The sequence below is a fragment of the Aphidius gifuensis genome, linkage group LG3, assembly GCF_014905175.1.
Source record: "Aphidius gifuensis isolate YNYX2018 linkage group LG3, ASM1490517v1, whole genome shotgun sequence".
In the NCBI taxonomy this organism is placed as follows: Eukaryota; Metazoa; Arthropoda; class Insecta; order Hymenoptera; family Braconidae; genus Aphidius; species Aphidius gifuensis.
In genome coordinates, this window is record NC_057790.1 from 6632964 (window position 1) to 6649874 (window position 16911).

Genomic DNA, 16911 nt, shown 5'->3' on the forward strand with positions numbered 1-16911 from the left:
TTTTTCGCCGATGAATTCAAGACTGCGGTTGAGCCTATGGCTCTTAGCCCCCGTAAAAAAAGGAAATCAATTTAGTGATCAACAAGATGAGTAGTACAGTGTTGCATTACCAAGCTTGATAATATTTTAAAAGTAAAAATACTAACTTTCATGTGACTTTTTGTTATTTCGAGATTAAATGTGAAATTCTGAAGCAATTTGGCTTTTTAAATGTTCATTTTGTTTTATCTTCCTCCCCAAAAGCAATCGTCATATTTATTTTTAATTTTTAGCACTTATGACATTGAATATTTCCATTTTTCTACAGGGTCCAATTATAAATATTGACCGATCAATTTCGGTAATGTCTCAATCGACGACGCTTCATCTGTAGACTTTACGATATTGTTAGTTAAACGTTGGCATACATGACAAATAACACATATCATATGGCTATACAATACATATTATCTGTTGATTAATTTAACGCAAGAGTTTTTTTGTAGATGAAAATTTTAAATGTCTTTTTTTCAAATAAAAATATTTGTATCAATAAAAATTTATTTTATGTTGATATATATTTTCAAATTTTTTATGTTGATCTGGATTAGAGTTATGCAGAACTCTGTTTCAAATACAATTACATATATTTTAGTTTTAAAAATAGTCAAACTGTTAGATAATGATTTTCAATTGAAAAAATCTATTTGATAATACGTTTAAAGCAACTGGCAGTAAATGACTGACCGATGCTAAAAACAGAACATTATCAATGAAGCTTATACCGAGTTTTTGTACTTTAAACGCATCAAATTGTCTATCAACTTGAATTAAATTTATTAAAATCTCTAAATTTAACTAACGTATTACAATTTATCAATACTAAAACTCTAAATAACAATGTCTATTATTACATTCAAGTTTATTCTTGAATTTAAAGCAAAGAAAAAATAAGATTGATCAAGTACATACAGCTTGATTAAACTTCTTGCAAAAATATAAGAAAGTCAAAATATTTTGAAAGTAAACAATATGATTAAAATAAACAATAATGTTATAATTTAATTCATATGATACGTTTTACAAGTATTTTTTATTTCATATTGTTTCAGAGCAGTTCTACGATTTAGTCAAATTTATTAACAAATAATTCCAGCTACATAGATTTTAAGTAATAGAAAAATAATGTTGTAAAATTAATAATATTTAGTTATCGAAAAAATCAAATTTAAATATAACGTAGTGATGTAGTGTGTAAGTAATAAAGGAATGTCATCAACGACATATTGGTTTAAAGTTAAAAAAAAAAGAGAATCAATTTAGTGATCAACAAGATAAGTAGTAAGTTGTTGCAATAAATGTACTTTATCCAATAATTTTTGTAGACAAGTAATAAAATTACCAAGATAATGAACATTTTAAGAATTTGATTGAAGAACATATGTTGATGGATTAAGTCTGAACATAAAGAAATAATGGTATTTTTTTACATAAAAATATACTTATCAATGTTGATTTATTTCAAGACAATTCTTTTTTCTATTCTTTTAGTTTACATAAAAAAACAATGTCGTAAAATTTAAATATAAAAAATTAAGTAATTTCATATTTTGACATACGTCATATAATGTCATTTGTTAATTATTTTTTAACTCAATCTTTGAGAAAATGGCACCAAGTATACACCTTCAATCATATTTTTCTTTTAAAGTTAATAGAAAAAAATATATATACTTAATAAATAATTTATCAAAAGTATTAACTAATAAAAGCTCTGGCTTAATATTTTGAAAAAAAACATTGAATATGAATATACTTTTTTATCTTGTATCATAAAAAAGAGTATATAATTTTATATTTTTACATTGTAGTCAGTCACATACATGTAAACAATAAAATCATATATCTCATCAATTTTTAAACTATTTGTTCAATAAATATGTATAGATAAAATGAAAATATCTAATGTAAATGGTTAAGGTTGAAAGTAAATCGCATCTGTGGACGACGTTTGGGCCCGAGAGGGTGCGCATCTACATATGATTATAAAATAAAATATGTCACATACTTAGATATAAGTGGTTTTTAAGAGTTTTTATCTATTAAAGGTAAAAATAATTGTTCTATACAAAAAACTATTTGAGAAAGTATATTTTATTTTTAACTTATTTTTTTTACAAAAATATTAAAGCTGTCATTTAAATTTTTATAATTTTATATTATATAGAAAACAAGTAATAATAATAATGTTCTTTTATAATTTCTCCGATTTGGTAACGTATTTTAAATGTGTTTTTAAAAATATACTTTATGGATAAATATTACGCGTTAATCAAAGAGGAAAGTATACGATAATTTAATTATATATGTATAACGGCTAACCATTGAGATTTATTTATTAACTTTGAAGCTTGTATTATTAACAGATCAGATAATTTTATGTGTAAAATAATACCATTTGTACGATATCTAGTTGCCTGATCAGCAGCAATAACCAGGTTATATGTAATATTATCTATACGACTGATATCAATCACACCAAGATCTGGGTTATTTTTTATAAGTTGAATGATACCATATACAGTAAGTTTCTTGCAAGAAGTACAATACAATTCTTTTAATCCTTTCAATTTACTAATGAAGCTGTCTGTAATATCAAGAAAGCTTACGTCTAGTTTTTGTAAATTTTCCAACTTTGTTAAAGCAACGAGAGCTGTTTCAGTAACAGCACTGCAACCTCGGATTTCTAAACTTTTTAGGTTTTTACAATTATCAGCAATGGCAATAATTGTACTATCTTCAAGATATTTTCCCATATACAATTTTAAATGTTCAAGATATTGTAACTTTGATATCTCATCAAGAACAGACGGGGAAGAAGGAGGGCCATCATAAATAGAACCAGAAGATATTTCTAAACGTATAAGTTTTTTACAATTGTTTGAAATTGCAATTATTGATTCCTCTTTGAGCTTAACGATACCAAGCAACATTAAACATTCAAGATTTTCCAGCTCTGTTAACTTTTTCAAAGCAGCATCATTCATAATTCGATGAAGACTATCTATCCTCAAGTCTTTCAAATTCTTGCAATATTTAACAATTGTATTTGCTAAGTCAGGCGTTATATGACAACTAATACCAAGATATTGTAAGTTTTGAAAGTTTATACATTTTTTTAGAGGACCATATGAAATATGAAGATGTTTCAGATTCTTGCATGTACAAAAAATATTATTGAGTACTGTTGTAGATATATTATTCGTAGCTGGGCGCAGATATTTAGTACTGCCCATCGCTAGTTCGATATATTCCAAATTAACGAGTTTATCAAAAAAAGATAACCCTATGTGTATGTTATACAGTTGAATGCTAAGATGAACAAGTGTTGTTTTTTCAGCTATTTCATTAAGAATGTTTACTGAACCAACGCCATGTACTGTCAATTTTTGAAGATTTTTAAATTTTTTAAGAGTCTGAAAATAATTAATATTTGAATAATTTGTATTTAATTGATACTATTGTTTGTCACTGCTGATACATAAACAACTAGTTGGTATTCAATGACAACTTACCATAGAAATTGTTCTTTCTCGACAATACAGAGGTTTAAAAAGTACATGAAGTTTTTCAATTTCTTCTGGAAGACTATTAATTATTTTAGATAAATTAACTATTTTATAAAAGGACTTATTATTCACAGTTATTTTGATGCATTTTAATTTATCCAACTGTGTAAATGCTTCAACAAAGCGATCAGCATGATTAATTAATGAATCATCGTTAAATTGACATTCAAGACTTGTTAAATTCTTACAGTGATCACCAACAAATAGCATAATTTTTAAATGGCAAATATCTGTGAGAGACAATTCTCTTAAATAATTACCACATCTTAATAATATTTTCTTGAGGTATGATTGTGCCAACAAACGGTTATCATAAGAACGTCCAATTGATAATTCACATTTGTATTTTTGTATGTCATACCAAGCTCGTTGACATGCCTCTTTCCACTTGACACAGACTAGATTAATTGTTAAGATTGATAACACAAACATTGCTCTTTTACTGAAAAAAAAAGAAACTTTATTTTGGTGATAATATATACCTTCTTCCATGTTTATCCTTTCTGGTATTGGCAGCAACATGAAGATTTGTGCTAATGAGTCGTAATCTAGTGAATTGATATCAACTTTTTGATCCTTGTCATCATTATCAGAGGTTTGTTGGTCTTTCTCAACACATATTCTTTTGGCATCCATTTTAAGTAAATTCTGAAAATATATATTAAAAACATAATACTGAATTTAAATGCATTACAACCAGAATAAAATAACCATAAAAAAAAATATATCAGAAAATGTAGATCAATTAAAGTTGATGATTGACCAGTTAAATCAACACCAATAAAATTATATTCGAAGCCAAATAATATTGAATGTCATGCAACATGTTAAAATACAATAATTGATACACATGATTATTTTATAAGTATAATTATTAAAATTATAAATTGCCATTTACTCTGATTGATTCTTTGATTCATTGATGATTAATTTAGTAGTTATAATGTAATAAATATTTTTTTTTCTGAATATACACAATGTCATTGACTTGGTAACGTATTTTTTCTTTAATTAAATATATTAATTTAATGATGAGTTTTAATTAGACAATTTTGTACGTTTGACCATTACTTGTGCTATTGTTATTTGTTATGTGTATGATGTAATCAATGTAAAAAAAAAAACAACAACAATAAAAAACTCAGCCTTCAGGTGGAATCACGTGATTCCAGCTAAAAGTCTACATTACCAACATATGATTATGATAACTCATTTTAACAATATGTAAATAAAATTGAATAGTACATAAATAATAACAAACAAAGTAATTGTGCTGTATTTTACTGTCAGTGTTTAAAAGATAATATTTGTTTTTCATTATTTCGACCGATTCTTAAAAATATTTGTCCTTGTATGAATATTTGTTGAGGTGAACAATTAATCAACTTATGTTTGTTAATGATTATTTATTAAAAGAATGTGTCGTCAATAAGATGCGATTGTCATGTTTAAGAATTTACTATACTTACAAGATTGTAAATATAAACAATAACTGGCACGTTTATTAAAAAAATCTAAAATAATTTTTCAAGCCACTTAAATATCATCATACTTGTAATTACATATGTACGATGAACGATAAGAATGAATGTTCCATACGAAAACTTTAAAGAAGTATATTAATTTTTTTAATTTGTTTTTTTACAAAAATATTAAAATTGGCATTTATATTTTTATGTTTACAAGTAATATAGAAAACGAGTTATAATAAAAATATTTTATTTCCCAATGTCTTCACAATGTCATTGACCATCAACGTATTTTGGATGTGTTTTGAAATCAAAATTAGAAAATGGTAAACGATAATATTTTATCTATTCAACAACCAACCATTGAGATTTAATAATTGACTTTGAAGCTTGTTTTATTAACAGATCAGATATTTTTATGTGTAAAATAATACCATTTGTCCGATTTTTAGTTGCCTGATCAGCAGCAATAACCAGGTTAATTGTAATATTATTTATACCATAGACACTAATCTCTTTAAGATCTGGGTTATTTTTTATAAGTTGAATGATACCATCATCCGTTAGCTTCGTGCAACCAGCACAATACAATTCTTTTAATCTTTTCAATTTACTAATGAAGCTGTCTGTAATATCAAGATAGCTTACATCTAGTTTTTGTAAATTTCCCAACTTTGTTAAAGCAACGAGAGCTACTTCAGTGATAGCTCTGCAACCTCGAATTTCTAAACTTTTTAGGTTTTTACATTTATTAGCAATAGCAATAATTGTACCATTTTTAAGATATTCTCCCATCCACAATTCTAAATGTTCAAGATATTGTAACTTTGATATCTCATTAAAAACATACGGGGAAGAAGGAGGGTCATCATAAATAGAACCAAAAGGAATTTCTAAACGTTTAAGTTTTTTACAATTGTTTGAAATTGCAATTATTGATTCCTTACTGAGCTCAATGCAATCAAGCAATGATAAACATTCAAGATTTTCCAACTCTGTCAACTTTTTCAATGCAGCATTATTCATAATTCGATTAAGATTATGTATCCTCAAGTCTTTCAAATTCTTGCAATTTTCAACAATTGTATTCGCTAATTTAGGCATCATAGTACAAGAAATAGCAAGATACTGTAAGTTTTTTAAGTTTATCCATTTTTCAAGAGGGATTTGAGCTACATCATAAGAACAACGTGCAATATCAAGATGTTTTAGATTTTTGCATGTAGAAAAAATAGTATTGAGTACTTTGTCAGTGTCAGCTTCATACAATCTTCCATCAGTGTCTATGTGCAGCGTTAGATCAATATGTTCCAAATTAACAAGTTTATCAAATGAAAAACACCTTACGTCTATATCATACAGTTGAAAGTTAAGATGAACAAGTGTTGTTTTTTCTGCTATTTCTTGATTGCTTATCTTGTCTAAACGGAGGCTAGGTATTGTCAATTTTTTAAGATTTTTGAATTTTTTAATAGTCTGAAAATAATAAAAATTTATTTAAATAATTTGTGATTATTTAATTGATACTATTGTTTGTCACTGGTGATGAACAACTAGTTGGTATATAATAACAACTTACCAGAGAACGTGTTTGTTTTCGATTCAACAGAGATTTAAAAAATAAATGAATTTCATTGATTTCACTCGGAAGACTGTTAATTATTGCGAAGAGATTAATTTTTTCATCATCGTGACAATCCACTATTATTTTTATGCATTTTAATTTATCCAACTGTGTAAATGCTTGGACAAAGTGATCAGCATCATAAATTGATGAATCGTTAAATTTACATTCAAGACTTGTTAAATTTTTACAGTGATAACCAAGAAATGGCATGATACTTGAATTGCAAACATCTGAGAGAGACAATTCTCCTAAATAATTACCACATCTTAATAATATTTTCTCGAGGTATGATTGTGTCAACAAACGGTTATTATATGAACGTCCAATTGATGATTCACATTTGTATTTTTTAATGTCATACCAAGCTCGTTGACATGCCTCTTTCCATTTGGCACAGACTAGATTAAAACGTAACAATTGTAAAGATTAATAACGCAAACATTGATATTTTATTGAAAATAAAAGAAACTTAATTTTGATAATAACATATTCACCTTTTTCCATGTCTATCCTTTCTGGTATTGGCAGCAACATGAAGATTTGTGCTAAAGAGTCGTAATCCAGTGAATTGATGACAACTTTTTGATCCTTGCTATCATTATTAGAGGTTTGTTGGTCTTTCTCAACACATATTCTTTTCGCACTCATTCTAAGTAAACTTTAAAAATACTGTCGTCAACTTCGTTGAGAACCTAAGGCTCATTAAATACAGGGAAATATGTTGTTGAGTCCTGTTTTTTTTTTTGTTCATTAACTAAAGTTTAAATTTTTACTATAACCAGTTTTAAGGTTAAAAACACGTGGATTACAAGTTTTTTTTTTTTTAATAATAGCTTTCTTTCAACAAAATCTTTACCTGGAACTCCAGGTGAAGTCCAGATAAATGGCTCCCTGCAGCTTTCTCAAATTCATAATTGTCGATAAGTAAAATTCTACTGATCGACAAAATAATAGTCGATAATTTTTCAGCTAGATGGCCTCTTATATAATAATTAATTTTATAACAATTCAACGAACCATAGAGCTTTGTCCCTATAGTGTTCATTGAATAAAAAAAAAAAAAAAAAAATTATAACAATTTAAAAATTATGAAATGTTAGAAGATTGGTCAGTTTTTATTTTTAATGTTTGACATCCATTTATTCGTTTTGAACCTCAATTTTTTTTGTTTATTTGTTTATTTATTTATCTATTATTATTTATACATTTACATCCTATCAATATATATATTTTTTTCTCATTCTTGACACAATAATTGCACTACCATGCCTTCCGATGAGTAAACTGTTTTTATTTTCAATGTAATTTTAAAATTCTCATGAAATATAATTAAATTAATGATTATTTATTAATTCACTGCGCAAACAAAACAATAAAAAAGTATTCTTTATTACTTAATTGTATTCATTGAATTAATTTGATAATTATCATAACGTTCAAATAAAATTGATTTAAATATTTAAATTTTTATTTTATATTCTGCAAATAATATTCATTATATGAAATTTAAATAGCTCTTGGTTGATTTCATTGAAGTAAATAATTTCTTTTTAATTGTTTCATATAATTCTTGGACTTTATTTGCCTTTGTCAATTATTTTATCTAAAAAAAAAAATTTGTCAGTTAATTATTGACCTACATGAAAAATAACATGTATCATATATATATACATATTATCTGGACTAATTTAACCCAAGAGTTTTTTTACATAAAAATTTTGAATGTTTATTTTTATAAATAATAATATTTGTATCGATAAATATTTATTTCATGTTGAATAAAATATTTTCATATTGATATGGATTAGAGTTATGCAGAACTCTGTTTCAAATGCAATTAAAAATTTTGTATTTTAATCGAAAATACAAAATATATATATATTAGTTTCAAAAATAGTCAAACTGTTAGATAATGATTTTTAATTGAAAAAATCTATTTGATAATTTGATTAAAGCAACTGGCAGTAAATGAGTGACCAATGCCAAAAACAGAATATTATCAATGAAGCTAATACCGAGTTTTTGTACTTGAAATGCATCAAATTGTCTATCAACTTGAATTAAATTTATTAAAATCTCTATATATTCAACTAACGTATTACATATTATTAATATTAATACTCTAAATAACAATGTCAAATATTACATTAAAGTTTATTCTTGAATTTAAAACAACAGAAAAACTAAGACATTTTATGAAGTACATACAGCTTGATTTAACTTCTTGCAAAAATATAAGAAAACTAAAATATTTTGAAAGTCAACAATATGATTAACATAAACAATAACGTAATAATTTAATTTATATAAATATTTTTTACAAGTATTTTTTCTTTAATATTGTTTTAAAGTATTGCTATCATTATTTGTTTGTGTATCGATGTGGAAGAGGTACAAATGCACCTACTCAGAATATAAATACTCCAATTCAACAGACCAAGATACAACTGAAGTAGCTCCTGGAGTTGATTTAGACAATCTCGTATAAGATTATTAATTTTTATTATATACAAATAAATTGAGAAGTATCTGTAATCATATGATTTTTTTTTCGGTATGATAACTGACGTGCTTTGTTTCTGGGGATTTAAATGAATTCAATTCAATCTTCTTGTATTATTTATTTTTTCGTTTTATATTAAGACACTTAATAATTAATTAAACAAATAGTATAAACAATAACTGGCACGTTTATTAAAAAAATATAAAGTAATTTTTCAAGCCACTTGAATATCATCATACCTGTAATTACATATGTATGATTAACGGTAAAAATAATTGTTACATACGAAAATTTATTTAAAGAAGTATATTTATTTTCTTAATTTGTTTTTTTACAGAAAAATTAAAATTGGCATTTATATTTTTATGGTTACAAGTAATATAGAAAACGAGTTATAATAGAAATATTTTTGCACAATGTCTTCAAAATGTCATTGACTTGGCAACGTATTTAGCATGTGTTTTTGAAATCAAAATTAGAAATTAGTAAACGATAATATTTTATCTATTCAACAACCTGCAACCATTGAGATTTTATTATTGACTTAGAAGCTTGGACTATTGACAAAATAGATATTTTCACGTGTAAAATAATACCATTTGTACGATTTTTAGTTGCCTGATCAGCAGCAATAACCAGGTTAATTGTAATATTATTTATACCATAGACACTAATCTCTTTAAGATCTGGGTTATTTTTTATAAGTTGAATGATACCATCATCCGTTAGCTTCGTGCAACCAGCACAATACAATTCTTTTAATCCTTTCAATTTACTAATGAAGCCGTCTGTAATATCAAGAAAGCTTACGTCTAGTTTTTGTAAATTGTTCAACTTTGTTAAAGCAACGAGAGCTGTTTCAGTAATAGCTCGGCAACCTCGGATTTCTAAACTTTTTAGGTTTTTACAATTATTAGCGATAGCAATAATTGTACTATTTTCTAAATTTTTTACCATAGACAAGTTTAGATGTTCAAGATATTGTAATTTTGATATCTTATCAAGAACAAACGGGAAAGAAGGCCGGTCATCATAAATAGAACCATGAGAAATTTCCAAACATTTAATCTTTTTACAATTGTTTGAAATTGCGACTATTGATTCCTCTTTAAGTGTAACGCCACTAAGCAATGATAAGCATTCAAGATTTTCCAGCTCTGTTAACTTTTTTAAAGCAGTTTCATCCATAATGTGAGAAAGACTATGTATCCTCAAGTCTTTTAAATTCTTGCAATATTTAACGATTGTATTTGCTAAGTCAGGCGTCATATCACAAGAAGTAGCAAGATATTGTAAGTTTTGAAAGTTTATCCATTTTTTGAGAGGAATTTTAGCTATATCATAAGGACCATGTGCGATATCAAGATGTTTTAGATTTTTGCATGTACAAAAAATAGTATACAGTACTTTGTCAGCGTCAGCTTCATATGGTCTTCTAGGGTACACGTACAGCCTTAAGTCAATATGTTCCAAATTAACGAGTTTATCAAATAAAAAAAACCTTTTGTGTATATTATACAGTTGAATGTTAAGATAAACAAGTGTAGTTTTTTCTGCAATTTCTTGAAAAATGTTATCTAAACAGAGGCCATGTACTGTCAATTGTTGAAGTTTTTTAAATTTTTTAAAAGACTGAAACAACAAAAGTTTATTTAAATTATTTGTATTTATCCAATTGATAGTATTGTTTATCACCAATTAGTTGGTATAATAACAACTTGTATAATAACAACTTACCATAGGAACTGTTCCTTTTTGTGTCCACCGAGATTCTAAAAATAAATGAATTTCTTGAATTTCTTCTGGAAGACTATTAATTATTTCAGATAAATTAACTGTTTCAAAATAGGACTTATTATTCACTGTTATTTTTATGCATCTTAATTTATCCAACTGTGTAAATGCTTGAACAAAGTGATCAGCCTTATAAATTAATAAATTGTCGTCAAATTCACATTCAAGACTTGTTAAATTTTTACAGTGATAACCAACAAATGGCATGATACTTGAATCGCAAATATTTGAGAGAGACAATTCTTTTAAATATATACCACATCTTAATAATATTTTTTTGAGGTATGATTGTGTCAACAAACGGTTATCATAAGAACGTCCAATTGATGATTCACATTTGTATTTTTTAGTGTTATACCAAGATAGTTGACATGCCTCTTTCCATTTGACACAGACTAAAATAAAACGTATTCAATTTAAAAATTAATAATAAAAGCATTGGTATTTTATTAACAAAAAAGAAACTTTATTTTGATGATGATTTATATACCTTCTTCTATGTCTATTCGTTCTGGTATTGGCAGCAACATGAAGATTTGTGCTAATGAGTCGTAATCCAGTGAATTGATGAGAACTTTTTGATCCCTGTCATCATCATCAGAGGTTTGTTGATCTTTTTCAACGCATATTCCATTTAACTTCTTTGAAAAGTAGAGGCCCATTAAATACGGGAAAATATGTCTTAAGTCCTGCTTTTTTTTTCTTTTTATTAACAAAAGTCTATTTTAACTAATTTTAAGGTTAAAAACACGCAGATGTCAGGTTTTTTCCTTTTTAAGAGATTACCTCGGTCAAATTTTGGGGTATAGGAGCGGAGATAAAGCCTATGTTTAATATGTACATTGGTCCGAGAGCTATTGCCAACCTCAAAAAGATGAATTTTTTATTTTTTTTTGTCGATAAAACAATAGTTCTTTGAAATAATTATTGTATAATAACCTAATATTTTTAATCCCTGAAATATAATTGATCAACTTTTTATTCTTTCAAACATTTATTCAATAGTTAAAAAAAATGTGTAAATCGTGAAACACCGCAAAAAAAAAAAAACAGTTGGTTATACTGAGAGTGCGATTGTGTTAGTGTATGATATAGCTGCTGTGGCTATGAAAGTTTTTTTTATTAATAAGGATACTGAATCAGAACATACTTAATATAATAAAAAAATAAATTTAAACATTGAAATGTAGAAAAAGATGAAATATAACGCAATATTGAGAATATTTTTATGTATGTTGGTTGATATAGCTAGAGATATCAGATATATGAATTTTTCCTTGGGATTTTTATTTATTAAATAAATAAAAAACATGTCATTTAATTTTTAATTATTGTTTTTTTGTCGGCCCATTACTTGTCGGCTAACTGTTCATAAACGTCGTAATCTAGTGAATTGATGACAACTTTTTGATCCTTGTCATCATCATTAGAGGTTTGTTGGTCTTTCTCAACACATATTCTTTTCGCACTCATTCTAAGTAAACTCTGAAAATGCTGTCGTCAACTTATTTGAAAACCGAGGCACATTAAATACATGAAATTATATTGTTGAGTACTGCTCTTTTTTTTTTTTTATTAACCAAAGTCTAAATTTTTATTTTCAACTAATTTTAAGGTTAAAAACACGCGGATGAAAGGTTTTTTTTTTGTTTAATAAGAGCTTTTTTTCAATACAAAATCTTTACCTGGAACTCTCAGTGAATTCTCGGTGAACAGTTCCCTGCAGCTTTTTCAAGAAATTCATAATTGTCGATAAGTAAAATTCTACTGATCGACAAAATGATAAACGTTAATTTTTCAGCTAGATGGCTGCTTATTTAGTCATTGTTTTTTTTTAATATAACAATTAAAAAATTATGTTATATATTTCAACATCAATTTTCCTTCGTTGGAGGACTTGGTCAGTTTTTATTTTTATTGTTTTACATCTATTTATTTATTTTGAGACTCAATTATTATTTGTTTATTTGTCTATTTGTTTATCTTTTGTTTATGCATTTACAATTTATGTATTTGTTCATTAAAATACCATAAATTTATTAGTATCATTTTTATTTACTCTTTTTTTGTTGTTAATAATTACCATAGTTTGGAAAAAATTTTATAATACTTTATAATATATGTATAATTATAGACATTAATGTATAATGTTTATTTAATATTTTCATTGTTTACAGATAATAAAAATTATATTGTCGAAATGTCTATAAGGCGTTAATGTAGTTGAGTGGTCAGATTAAAATATATTATATTTTAATTATTATCAATAAATTTGACAAGTATAATTAGACCAATACTGGAAAAAATATTAAAATTGTTATTTAAATTTTTGTAATTTTAAATAATATAGAAAACGAGTTATAATAATAATAAAGTATTTTTTTACAATGTCTCCCTAATGTCATTGACTTAGCATACGGAGAGAAAAAAATATCATGTTTTACTATACTACTGTAGTACCGGTGGACGTTTTCGGATTTGTGATAAGATATAATATTTTTTTTATATTTTTTATTATTTATTTTATATATTTTAATAAAGGCACATAGTAAATTAAATCATTTGTAATCAAACTATGGAACAAGATTTTTTTTACTGAAAACATAGTCGAAAGTACTAACGAAATCTTTTTTTTTTATAAACTGTAGCTACATACATAGCTACATATCTAGATACAAAGTGCTATGTGTAAATTAATGTTTATTATGTTAGCATAGTAGAATTGACAATTGACGCTCCTTAAAATAATCATTCAGTACCTAAATTTGAATAATGTTATTTATACTACTCATCAATTTTAAAAAATACGATTCCAGATTTAATTTTTATTGTGTGTTTTATATTAATTACGAGATTTGGAGCGAATTTTACTATGTTCAAATGGTAAAAAATGCAGAAAGACGAAATACCAAACAAAAGAGTCAATTTTACTATTAATTCCAGTTAAGTCCCGTAGCTGAGCGGTCTAAAGCGTACCCGATACCACGTCAAGACATACTTCGTCGGTTCGATCCCTGGTCAGAGTGTGAAAAAAAAAAAAAACAAAACAAAACAAAAGCTTCTGCGTTAATAAAACAACAAAAAAAAAATCGACAAAATTTTAAAATATTTTTTTAATCAAATATATTTTTGACTATACAACATAGTACTTTTTATTTTAAACATGGCCAATTTACGATTGAGTATTATGAAACTTACTATACGTCTGATTAAAATTCACAAACATAGTAAAACTCACTGTTTACATGATAAATATTGCTAAATTTCCCAAAACATCCACCAGTACTATAAAACATAGTAAAATCCAGTGTTTTTTTTTTAGTAAATTATTTTGTCTTCTATATTAATACACCTAAAAAATCAGTATTTCCTTTTTGTTACATTATATCGATAAAAATAGGGCGCAAAATATAATTTTGCCCAGGGCGCAAAAATTCCTTGTTACGGCACTGTTTTTAAGAATAAATTAGAAAAAAGTGCACGATAGATTTAATTATATCTTCTCTTATCAACAATTAACCATTGAGATTTAATTATTGATTTAGAATCTTGGATTATTGACGAATCATATGATATTATGTGTAAAATAATACCATTTGTACGATTTTTAGTTGCCTTATCAGCAGCAATAACCAGGTTAATTGTAATATTTTCTATACCAACGACATTGAGCTTTGTAAGATCTGGGTTATTTTTTATACATTGAATGATACCAGTATCGGTAAGATTCTTGCAACGAGCACAGTGCAATTCTTTTAATCCTTTTAATTTACTAATGAAGCTGTCAGTAATATTAAGCATGCTAACAACTAGTTTTTGTAAATTTTCCAACTTTGTTAAAGCAACGAGAGCTTTTTCAGTAATAGCACAGCAACCTGGAATGTCTAAACTTTTTAGGTTTTTACAATTATCAGCAATGGCAATAATTGTACTATCTTCGAGATATCTTCCTATACGCAATTTTAAATGTTCAAGATATTGCAGTTTTGATATCTCATCAATAACAGATGGATAAGAAAGAAAGTCGCCATAAATAGAACCAGAAGCAATTTCTAAACATTTAAGTTTTTTACAATTGTTTGAAATTGCGATTATTGATTCCTCTTCGAGCATAAAACGACCAAGCAAAATTAAACATTCAAGATTTTCCAGCTCCGTTAACTTTTTTAAAGCAGTATTATTGATGTGTTGACGAGTATGTATTCTCAAATTTTTCAAATTCTTGCAATATTCAACGATTGTATTTGCTAACTCAGGCGATATATCACAACCAATACCAAGATATTGTAATTTTTGACAGTTTATCCATCCTTTAAGAGGAATTTCAGCTAAATCATAAGGACCAGGTGGAATATCAAGATGTTTTAGATTTTTGCATGTACAAAAAATAGTATATAGTATTTTTTTAGAGAAGTCAGTGTAAGCTTCAAAGAAACATTCAGGTTGCATGGGCCGCGTAAGGTCAATATGTTCTAAATTAACCAGTTTATTAAATAAAAAACACTCTATGTGTTTATGATACAGTTGAATGTCAAGATAAACAAGTGTTGTTTTATCTGCTATTTCATGAAGAACTTTCTCTGAATAGCGGCCATGTACTGTCAATTTTTGAAGATTTTTGAATTTTTCAAGAGTCTGAAAATAACAGAAATTTATTTAAATAATTTGTATTTAATCGGTACTATTGTTTGTCACTGGTGATACACAAACAACTGTTGCTATTTAATAACAACTTACCAGAGAAAATTCTCTATGTAGTTGCAACGGAGTAAATAAATGAATTTCATCAATTTCTTCCGGAAGACTATTAATTATCGCAAAGAGATTATTTGGTTTAAAAAAATCGTATTGACAATTCACTTTTATTTTTATGCATTTCAATTTATCCAACTGTGTAAATGCCCGAACAAATCGATCAGCATTATACATCAATGAATTATTATTAAATGCACATTCAAGACTTGTTAAATTTTTACAGTGACAACCAACAAATGGCATGATACTTGAATCGCAAATATTTGAGAGAGACAATTCTTTTAAATATATACCACATCTTAATAATATTTTCTTGAGGTATGATTGTGTCAACAAACGGTTATTATATGAACGTCCAATTGATGATTCACATTTGTATTTTTTAGTGTCATACCAAGCTCGTTGACATGCATCTTTCCATTTGACACAAACTAGAATAAAACATAATGAATGTAAAAATTAATAACACAAACATTGATATTTTATTAACAAAATAGAAACTTTATTTTGATTACAATATATACCTTTTTCCATGTCTATCCTTTCTGGTACTGGCAGCAACATGAAGATTTGTGATAATGCGTCGTAATCCAGTGAATCGATGACAACTTTTTGATCCTTGTCATCATCATCAGAGGTTCGTTGGTCTTTCTCAACACATATTTTTTTGGCACTCATTCTAAATAAACTCTAAAAAAGGTGTCGTTAACCCCGTTAAGAACCTAAGGCTCATTAGATACCGGAAAATATATTGTTGAGTCGTGCTCTTTTTTTCTTTTTCTACGAACGTCTAAATTTTCATTTATAACCAATTTTAAGGTTAAAAAGGTTAAAACACGCGGAACACAATTTTTTCTTTTTAATAATAGCTTTTTTTGGCTTTCTTTTAAGGAGGTTATGCAGCAATTTGACACTCCCCGGGAAAAAATATTGTACGTAGAATTGTATATAATAACATATAATTGCATATTATTGTATACTATCGTATATAATTGTATGTTATTTTATACAATTCCATATGTAAAATAAGATTCGATAACATACGTTCACATATGATTGTAGTATTTAATAATAAATAACATATAATTGTATATGGCTTTATTTTCATACAGAATCATACGTGCGTATTATTATATGCAATTGTATGTGATAATA

The 16911-nt window shown here is 26.4% G+C and overlaps 1 protein-coding gene across 1 annotated transcript; it reads right to left on the reverse strand.

Moving 5' to 3' along the window:
* Nucleotides 1-592: 592 nt before the first annotated feature.
* LOC122850801 lies at nucleotides 593-16434 on the reverse strand. Its single transcript, XM_044149866.1, has 10 exons — nucleotides 16281-16434; nucleotides 16095-16187; nucleotides 14661-15329; nucleotides 11360-11396; nucleotides 10945-11170; nucleotides 10220-10839; nucleotides 5726-6509; nucleotides 4091-4256; nucleotides 2649-3055; nucleotides 593-604 (listed from the first exon to the last, which is right to left on the reverse strand). Exons 1-10 carry the CDS (start codon nucleotides 16432-16434, stop codon nucleotides 593-595), a joined length of 3168 nt encoding a protein of 1055 aa, XP_044005801.1.
* Between the last annotated feature and the right edge of the window lie 477 nt (nucleotides 16435-16911).